The 10,535-nt window shown below is 43.7% G+C and overlaps 1 protein-coding gene across 1 annotated transcript in view; it reads left to right on the top strand.

Annotated features, from left to right (window-relative positions):
* Positions 1-9,182, top strand: part of LOC131737690 (interleukin-15-like) — a 44,002-nt gene extending 34,820 nt beyond the window's left edge. The window contains exons 4-6 of the mRNA XM_059028310.1: positions 3,488-3,529; positions 4,447-4,569; positions 8,063-9,182. Coding sequence (XP_058884293.1) covers positions 3,488-3,529; positions 4,447-4,569; positions 8,063-8,170 — 273 coding nt within the window. The 3' untranslated portion in view covers positions 8,171-9,182. The remainder of the gene's footprint in view (positions 1-3,487; positions 3,530-4,446; positions 4,570-8,062) is intronic.
* The last annotated feature ends 1,353 nt before the right edge of the window (positions 9,183-10,535 follow it).

The following is a 10,535-nucleotide window of genomic DNA, read 5'->3' on the forward strand; positions in this document are numbered from 1 at the left end:
AAAAATGAAACCAAAAGTAAAAAGAAAAGAAAAGGCAATTGCTACTAGTACAGGGCAGACCAGCATGGTATTTGTTTGTTGGATTTGTTTAAGCTCTGTGAGCAGTGTTTTTGTTTAAATATTTATTTTATTTTTGTATGAATAAAACCGGTGCAGCAGCTCTTTCACCAGGAAGTACCTGTTTGTGTCTCTGTCATGTGTCTGGTCTGGGAACGTCATCACTCGGCTTCGTGTCACATACCATAAAAGACAAGGTTGCTTCCGGGCTCGAAATCGCAGTGGCAAAATGTTATTTTATTACAAATTAGACACTAAACTAAATATATGTCAATAATACTTAATTCGATTTATTAGGATTAAGAAAAGCATTGTTTTTGATTACTAAGTAACATAATATTTTAAGATACTGAAAAAATATTGAGCATATACAGTATATACTGTATCTTCTTTTAGTAGTATAATACAACCCATGGTCTACAAAGGTATTTTTTCTTACAAATCGAAAATATTATAACAAATAGCTTAATTAGGCCTTTTTCATTGTTCTCAGCTTCTAAAAAGTTGCAGATTTCAAGTTACTTCTAACATTTTATAGTTGAGCTGAAACCTCCAACTGTTTAAGAGCAGAAACAATTAAAAAGGCCTAATTAAGCTAAGTATTAGTTCAATTAAGGGTTTAGTTAAGTAATTGAGAGCTCAGTTGGAATGAAAACCAGAAGACACAGGGGTCCCCGAGGCCAGGATTGAGAACCACTGTTGTAGAGACCAAAACCTGAATAAGATATACCAAGCTGCTCGGCAAGCCTGTGGTGCAGTCATGCCCCTCCCACGAGGGCACAAAAGTACTGCGCTCACAGATCTCAGTGTCAATTTTCCTTCAAGCCTGCTGCAATCATGAGCGCAGTGACCTTGAAGGTTAATGGTTACATTTCTATTTCATGGAACCAGGGTTATGTAATAAGCTAACGTTCCCTTTCAAGTATGAAATATAACCATTACTGTATGGGTGAGTGTACCAAAGCCGTCGCAAGGGCAATATTGCACAATGACTGGCTAAGCCAAAGGGCTGCCTTGTGCATTACCATACGGAACCCCAGTAATGGTAGCTAGGGCAAAACAACTGAGGGAGAAACTCACCTCTGTCTGTGTTGTAAGCTGCCCTTAACACTCTAGTTCCAAAACCACGGTTTTGAGGATCCAAGACATTCAGTCTGTAGAACCTAGTAATGGTATAGGGAGTAGCCCACACTGCTGCATTGCAAATGTCCTTGACAGATGCACCCTGGAATAAAGGCCACGAAGTTGCCATGCCCCTGGTGCAATGGGCAGTGAGCTTTTCTGGAGGGGGCAAGTTGACTCACTCATGGGCAGTCATGACCATGCCTGCTATCCACTTGGACAGCCTTAGACAGGGCTTGACCATGGGACTTTTGCCCCATAGCAGACAAAAAAAAATATTCCGACTGCCTCCAGCTTTTAGTCCTGTCAATATAGTACGCCAGAGCCGGCACTGGGCAGAGCATATGGAGCTGACACTCTCTTTCAGACTGGAAAGGAGGTGGATGGAAAGCCTCCAATTCCACAGACTGGTTGACATGGAATGCCAAGATTGTCTTCATCAAAAAGGCAGAATTGTTACGAAGCGTAACCTTTGTACTGGCTGGTAAAATTAAGCAGGCGATAACAAGCAAGAGAGCCGCTTTAAATGATAATAATTTCAGCTCAGTTGAATGCAGGGGCTCAAATGGAGGCTTCATGAGTGCATTAATCACCACGTTTAGCCTCCAGCAAGGGACAATATCCTTCATAGGCTGCTGAGACCCTTTCAAAAATTGCCCCGCTAGGAAGTGAGCTCCTGGGGAGAGTCAATCTTGACATGGCAAGCTGAAATAGCTGCCAGATAGACCTTTAACGTGGAGGGGGATTTCCCGTAGTCAAATAGGTCCTGCAAACATTCTGCCTGTAGCTCTAAAACACTGATGTTGAGACCCTGCCATAGGGGGTTTCACACATCTTGCGCACCCCTGCCATTCTACACAGCGCCCTAGCCCAGGCTGGACACGTCCATGATGACGACCTCTCTTCTGGTGACACTGCCCAGCGCTGCACCAAGAGAGTGCCTTTAGACAGTGATGAGATACCGTCAATAGGCGGTTGTAGTTCAACGCGAGCTGAAAAAACCTTCTGTTGAACCAAGCCTACAGAGGACACATACGCAGGAGACCCAATGGAAGGGTTTGTTGAGCTGAAAGGGCCCCAAACAGGCGGGTATTCTCTGCACTCTGCCATCCGACAGAGTGGACAGCATGGCCCTGGAGTCCAAGCACACTCCTAGATTAACCATAAAGCCCAACCGTGGAAGGTGGCTGGTGACAAGTCTCATGAGGGCCTCTGCCTGTGCTGGAGACTAGGCACAAATGAGCCAGTCGTCCAAATAATTGAGCACTCTGATGCCTTTGAGTCTCAGTGGGGCCAGGATAGCTTCTTGTCCACCGCGGGACCAAACATATGCCCTGGTGTAATTGGGGCGTCTAACGCGTGCCTGGGGAAGCCAAAGCTGCCTAAGTGCAGCTGTCAGCGCAGCCATGTTCCTACCCACAGCCTACCCATTGAGTTTGGACACACGGAGCAGGGTCTTGTTAACCAGGTGCAGCGCATCCAACTGTTGTGGTGAGGGCCTGTGGTTCTGGTAAATGGCACTGGTAAGCTACCAGGATGCTATTATAATTGCCCTGTCTTGCGGCGAATCAACTGGCTGAATAGGCGCGCTTGAGGATCACCTGAGAGACCTGGCACTGCTTGTTGGGGCAGGTAGTGTCCTTGGACAGGAGCGCTAAATTAGGCGCCTGGACCAAGGCGGAATAGAAGCCTCCACCAGCGGAAAGCTTCTCTGCATCATGTACTCTATATAGGGCATCCATCAACCGGGAAACAGCAGGAGCTGTTGCCGGGTGATCCCAGGAGGACTGGATGGGGAGAGCACAAAGTCAGCCGACTTATGTTGCTGGATCCCTGGGAAGAAGTGACTCTAGCCACTGGCTTCATGCGGGGCACAAGGCCACAGTGGGATATAACAAGCAACAGGCTGTAGTTCACAAATTACGCATAATTAATACAAGCTATTACAGCGATTATATTAATATAACATATAATTTGTGTAAAAACACAATAAATGTGAAATATATAGCAGATTGAAGTAGCAAGTACTTATCTGAACAAGGCTCTCCGGTCAGGTTTGTCTTAAAGGGGAAAATGGCGCTGAGATCTGTGAGCTCAGTACTTTTGTATCCTCGTGGGTGGGGCTTGACTGCGCCACAGGCTCGCCATGCAGCTTTGGTATATCTGATTCAGGTTTCGGGTCTCTACAAGGTAAATACCCATACGGTAATGGTTACATTTCGTACTTGAAAGGGAACCATCTGATGGTTCAATTCGTGGGTTTACGTAGTTCACCGTTGATTTATAATGGACTTTTTTTTTTCTCCAGAATTCTGAAACTACTTTGTACACTCCAGAAATTCCTGGAAATGTAAGTGCTGTTTACTGTTTGAAGATTTTAAAACAAAAGGGAATGGTTTTGAAGCTTACAAGGCACTGCACATTGCTTTGCATTTTTGCATTTCTTTTGTTAACTTTGCTTGACCAAGGGCTCCCGACATGGCACATCTGATAAAGGCTGATAAAGGCTATTCCACAGCTGACCATGGACGAGAGCTCCCAAGGGGCAGTGCACAATTGGCCGAGCGATGCCCGGGTGGGGACGGCTTAGGTTGGCCAGGGTATCCTCGGCTCACCAGTGACCCCTGTAGACTGGATGGGCGCCTGCGGGCTTGCCTGTAAGCTGCCCAGAGCTGTGTTGTCCTACAATGCTGTAGCTCTGAGGTGGCTGCATGGCGGACCTGCAGAGTTGGCTGATAACACACGTTTCCGAGGATAGCGTGTGTTCGTCTTCACAGCTTCCAAGTCAGCGGTAGCGGTGAGCTTAGCCTAAAATAATGCAATTGGCCATTTCAAATTGGGAGAAAAATGGGGTAAAAATCAATTGGCGACTACTAAATTAAAAAATAAAAAAAATAAAACTTTGCTTGACCAAACAATACTTTGAATTTCCTTATTTGCTAATCTATTACTGTGTTTCCGCTATGATTTACTGTACTGTGCTAAGCTATTCTTTTACCATGGTATTCAACAGATTTTTGCCAAACAGCAATAATTACCTGTGATGGGTTGTTTACCCTGCAAAAACTCAACACTGTTACTGAATGGTCTATTTATGTTGCTCTTACCATAGATCTGAAAACAGATTTTGTATGTATTGCTTATACCTGTTGATGAGAAATCTGTAAATTTAAGACAAATCTTTAGACTTATTACAAAATATCCTGCACTTTTGTGATGCTATAAAAGTGTTTTGTGCTTAAATACATTTTAAATTTTGCTTTTCAGGAACTCTGTTACAATGCCTCGCTGAATTGCTTTTTTTTGGAGATGCACGTTTATTTTTTTGAACATGAAGAAGACATTTCACTTTCAATTCTGGAAGATTATATAACAGAAATTAAACCAGTGGTAAGTTTTGATAAATGACAATGTGTGCACACACACACACACACATTTATATATACAATCCTCAAACAGGCGGAAGGCGGGTGCGAACCCGGGACCTCTCGCACTAAAGCATAGCGCCGATACCACTGTACAAAAGTGCCGGCTCCTTTGCAAGGAGCGTATATCAGGCTTATATCTTTGAGAGTGATTACTTCACCTACCAGTCCTGTTGCTACACTCTCCCCTGCCAGCCTCAAGCCCGCCCCGGACTTGCTCACCAGGCTACAGTCTGACGAGTGCGTGCCGGGGTACCTGCATCCCACTACTGTCACCAGTGTAGCGATCTCAGTTCACGCAGGCAGGCGCATTGCACAGGTCGAGGCAATCCACACACAGGCGGAGGGCGGGCGCAAACCCGGGACCTTTCGCACTAAAGCATCGCGCCAATACTGCTGTACAAAAGATCTGGCTTTTGTACAGCTAGCCCTGTTGTCGTTGCAGCCAGTCACAGTAAAAATAAGAACAAATCGAAACTACACAGGTTGAAGAGGCAACCGCTAAAAAAAGGTGCCTATAATGTTTAACAAACTGTTTCATAACTTATTAATGCATTTTCTTATTTTATTTATCTGTATGGCTTTATATTGAAGTTTTAACATGTTCACTCAGTGTAATGAATGTAATATAAGTAAAATATAAGTAACGTAATTAATTTGCGGAGTCAGTGTGATACCTCAAAAAAATGTGCTGAGCAGATAAAGAACCGTGTAGAACACACGGGTGGTTGTATAGTAGTTCAAAGTAACATTGCAGTTAAAATGGAAGGCACTTTTTTAATGCTTAGCCATTACCATTAATGATTGAGATATAACCCTTTGCTGTCCATTTATTCAGCACGTCTCAGGTGCGTCAGGTCCAATTTATTTTCACATGCACAGTTTATTTTAGATGTTTAAAAGTATTTTTTTCACAGTAAAACAGGTTTAAAAGGCACTGCATATCAACAGGACACTCAGTACTGCATCTCCAGCCCCGCCCCACCTCTTGTTCGCTGTATTTTTCACATACCACTTCATACTGCTGCATATTAATAAATCATCTCCTGATCACTCGTTTTATCACCAAACTCCTAAATAATGCAATCCAAGTCATTATTTTACTACTATAACATCTCATAAAGCTCTGCAAATGTCTGTGGTGTTCTTTGAGTGCTGGATGCGGAAGCACCTATCTTGTTTGTTTATGGCCGTGTTAGATCTGTGGTGCCGGGGCTATGTGTATTGCTCAGATCCGCCCCTTTTTTTCGGCTTCTCCCGGCTCCTATTGGTCTCACTCGGCCATTGAATGGTTTTCTTTGCTTTTTCTGGAGAAAAAACGACTAGAGGCCTGTGTTTTACGTCTTTTTGATGATGTCGGACAGGGTCCGACATTGGATCGGAAAGGGAAAATTGTAATGTCGGACCTGGACATAGGACAGCAAAGGGTTAATCAAGATTACTCATGACTTCAAGGTAATGTTGCATTTTACCCCCTGAAAATACATTTTATTCTCTCAGTGTTAATATTAGAGGGCAAGTTACTCCCATACCCAAAACCTTATCTGGGGCAGAGCTGTGGCCGATGGTGCAAACTTCTGGGCTCCAGGTCTAGCTCAGGGAGGTCCAGGCAGACCAGCAGAGTATCCAGGAGCAAGGGGCAAGGGACCACATGCAGCAGCGCTGGACCGGATCGCAGGGGTGGTGGTCAGGTGTAGGTGGGCTCCTCACCTCCTCCCCCTTCTCTGTAGCTGCCGGTGGTACCTCTCACTCCGTCGACTGCCCAACCTGCTTCTCTGCAGGCAATGGCTCCACCTTTTCTGGGGCTGGAGACAGCGGGGCTTCTCTCGCCTGCTCCCACTTTGGAGCAGCAGATCCAGCTCGGTTGGCTCCCGGCTCTGGCAGCCCTCGTTCCTGCCTCCAGTGCTTAATCTGCACCACTTGAGCAGTGGTGTTTCTGTTGATCTTTTCGATCAGCGCTTTTTTATTATTATTATTATTATTATTATTATTAATATTATTATTTATTATTTATTTATTATTTATTTATTTATTTTTATTTAGTCGTTGCCAATTAGTTTTTATTATTTTCTCCCCAATTTGAAATGCCCAATTATTTTTAGGCTCAGCCCACCGCTACCACCCCTGCACTGACTCGGGAGGGGTGAAGATGAACACACGCTGTCCTCCGAAGCGTGTGCCTTCAGCCGCCCACTTCTTTACACTCTGCAGACTCACCGTGCAGCCGCCTCAGAGCTACAGCATCGGAGGACAACGCAGCTCTGGGCAGCTTACAGGCAAGCCCGCAGGTGCCCGGCCAGACTACAGGGGTCGCTGGTGCGCGGTGAGCCGAGGACACCCTGGCCGACCTAACCCTCCCTCCCCCCGGACGACGCTCGGCCATTTGAGCGCCGCCCCCTGGGAGCTCCCGTCCACGGTCGGCTTTGGAATAGCCTGGACTCGAACCGGCGACGTCCAGGATACAGAGCGCATCCTGCACTTTAGCGAGTGCTTTTGTAACCAGAAGTGACCTCCTTGTTACAAGCCCTGTTCTTTAACCACTGGACCACACAGCCTCCTTGAGGTAGGAGTCGCCGTGAGGATGCTGGGACTCGGAGAGCCCAGAAGTAGGTTAGTTTAGGGGAGGTTGATCCCAAACAGTGTATAGAGAGGATTTTCATAGTGTAGTAGGTTCCTGGAGCAGGACGTTTGTTTTAGTGAGACTAGCGCTCGCCTTGTATTTTTTGCTTTGTTTTGTTTTATATATTAAATGTGACACTAGGGCTACCATCGCTGGTACCCTTTAAATCTGCAAGCATATGCGGCATGTCAACACCCAGTGCTCTCTGTCTGCCTCGTTATTGTTCAGTGACGACCCACATGTAACAAACCCCTCTGTTACACCTCCCAAAAAGTGAAACACCCCTGCGTTAAATCTCTCCTCCCATTTTGCGGTACCTTAAATTTTAGGAATTGTTTGATTTGATGATGCGTAAGAAAAATCGCCAACCATTTTCATAGCTTCTCAGAACGTACATCCGCTTTAGCTTTTGATTTAATCCACCTCCATGTTTCTATCTTCAGGCTTAGCCAATGAAACTTAGTGCCACTGTAGCAACCGCTCCATGTAAAAATGTAAAAATATTATGTCAGCATTAGCACTGAAGCTCAGTTAGGTCATATCTTGCAGATACAATAATGGCTGCATTGGGTAAACTGCAGGAGTAGGATATTAATAATTTGTATATTAATTACTTAAAACATAACTTCCACCCTACCTCTGTATTCAGCATATTCAAAATGATATCACATAGTTATGAACTGATGTGTTTTACAGTGTTAAGCTTGGAGAATTACTCACAGTGTTATATTTGTCGGAAATGTATAAATTCAACCAATCTCAAGATATGCAGGATAAAGGAATGTTTTAATTAATTTTGACATACAATTTCTAAACATTTATCTTTGTTTTTTTTCAGGTTCATGCAGGCTGCAAAGAGTGTGAAGAATTTACAGAAAGTAATTGTGAAACTTTTCTTAATAAATTCCTGGTATTTCTGGAATTTCTGAAATATAAGTCATTTTGAGCAACCTCAATTGATAAAATGTTGTATAAAATGTGAAACCAAAGATGTTTTTTTATTGTACATAGCCTTGTAAATGCTTTAATAGCCTTGTAAATGCTTTGATACACACTTATAAACACTCTCTCTACATGATATACAAACAAGATATGAATTATCTGTGTTACCTTTTAACACCTTTTTGTATTTGTGCAGACCAGTGGCGTAGCTAGGGGGGTCGTTTTAGGGGGCAATGCACCCCCCCCCCCCAACCCCCAACTCCCAACCCCCCCCCCCCCGAAATGAATTATTCAACTACGTGGGACAATAAAAAATATCAGCCATGTGCAAAAATTGTCAATCCATCACCAGCAACCCCCACCCCATGCAAAACGAAATCCTGGCGATCATTCACTAGAACCACCCCCACCCCCACCCCCTGGGATGAAATCCTTGCTACGCCAATGTTATTAACCATCATAAAAATAAAAAAAACACCGCAAAATACAATCCTGGTTACGCCATTAGTGCTCGCGGTGCAAATACAGTTTATCGTGAACAATAGTGCAACGATGTCCGGGTAAGTGCTGGCCCTTGGTGACAGCGCCGGATCGTGTTCAGACGTCTAATAATAACAAACAATGATTCTTTAGACACGACAGAACAAAACAAACAAAACACTCGATTATAATACACAGTCTCCTTCCGGTTCAGCTCTAATCATACAAAGGAACAGATCACTTAGCTACGCCCACTTTTGTATGACCCCTTGGTTAACTAGTGCAACCGCTCCTCCAATCCGCGGCTGCCACGTCGTTTCCCTTCCGGGTCGATGATTTAGTGTATCGTAGCTCCGACCCCTTTCCAGATTACCGACTTCCTTTTAACCCTGGGAATGATTTGTCTGGCCATCCAGTCCAGGGCACGCTGTTCCCTTCACACAGCGCCCTCACAGGTCGGAAGAGAGATTTATCACCAAGAATCATTCTGTCTCTGTCACAATAATAAAACTGATGATGCTACTAAACTTTGACTCATTGTTCATTTATTTGGAACACAACACAGTAAGTGTTTCATTGATGACGGTTTCTGGGCTGCAGTATTTTTGTTCAGTGCATTGGTGTGGCTTTGGTTTTACACTGCCACAACAAATTAGGGAAACATCAAGACAAATGGGAAATTAGATTGCAAATCCATTCTTTTTAAGATTAGCAAATATTCAAAGCGAAAGCAGTTTCCTAGGTCACCGTGACGACTGGCGGTTTTAGTTGTTTATAAAGTAACATGGGAAGGATTAATATGGTACAGCAATGTTAATTATGCTTACAAATGAACAGCAGAATATACTTAGGCCTATATGTCCTGTAAAATTAAATGTACAATTACTTACAGGACACAATAGGGCCATATAATACAGCCAGTACAATAGACATTTCTGTTCGCCTGACATTTTCACTGTGTTTACTTAAACATACTTACTTATGTCATACATACACTTACATGCAAAAATGACACAACATTGCTTCAGGTTGTTTCAGGCCACAACAAAACCCCTACAGATCTCATGGACCTTTACTTCTTCAAGCAAATACTGCAGGCCACATGTCATTGTATCCGTAGAGGGGAATTAGAGCTCTCAACCTTTTTTTACAATAAAACAGCGTGCAATTATTTTAGCCTGATTTTCTCCTCAATTTGGAATGTCCAATTACTTTCCCTTTGTCCAGTTACCACATAAATTCCCTACAACAGCTCAGGAGAACTGACCGTCAGGTGTCCTCTGAACCCACGACCAAGTGATTGCCTCTTTACACCCAGGAACAAGAGGAGATATTGGCAACCTACAGCTTCTAGAGGACAAAGGCCAGTCATGCAGATGTCCAAGTCTGCACAAAAAAATGTCAATTTGTTATTCAATGGTGTAATTTCCATGCATGTTTTTTTTAGCTCAAGACATTTGCTCGAGTGAAATGTCTCGTGCAAAATGCTTTTTCGGGTTTCCATTCGCTCAGTTTATTTTACTCGAGAAAATCCGGCTTTTCACCCGACGTCATGCAAATGAAAGGGAAAGGTGGGGGTTGATATGTAAATTAGCTGTGCGTAAAGTTCTCGTGCTGTTTTCGCAAAGTGCTCATGTAAATGTTGTTTCCATGTGCACAGAGAACTGGTACAAGAGGTAATGTAAGCTGATGTAATAAAGCTGTGATTTCTAAATACCTCGTGCATGGTTGTTTAATAATATGTTTTGCTGCTCTTGCCCAAATTGTTTTTCAAATGTCATTGGTGGGGTGGCAAGTCCTTAGTAGTGAACACTGCTTCAACTAATTTATCTTACGAGTTAAAAATTAACTCAGAAGTATAAAATGAAACTGACCAACACAGGTATTGC

This window comes from Acipenser ruthenus, chromosome 1 (genome assembly GCF_902713425.1).
Source record: "Acipenser ruthenus chromosome 1, fAciRut3.2 maternal haplotype, whole genome shotgun sequence".
NCBI lineage: Eukaryota > Metazoa > Chordata > Actinopteri > Acipenseriformes > Acipenseridae > Acipenser > Acipenser ruthenus.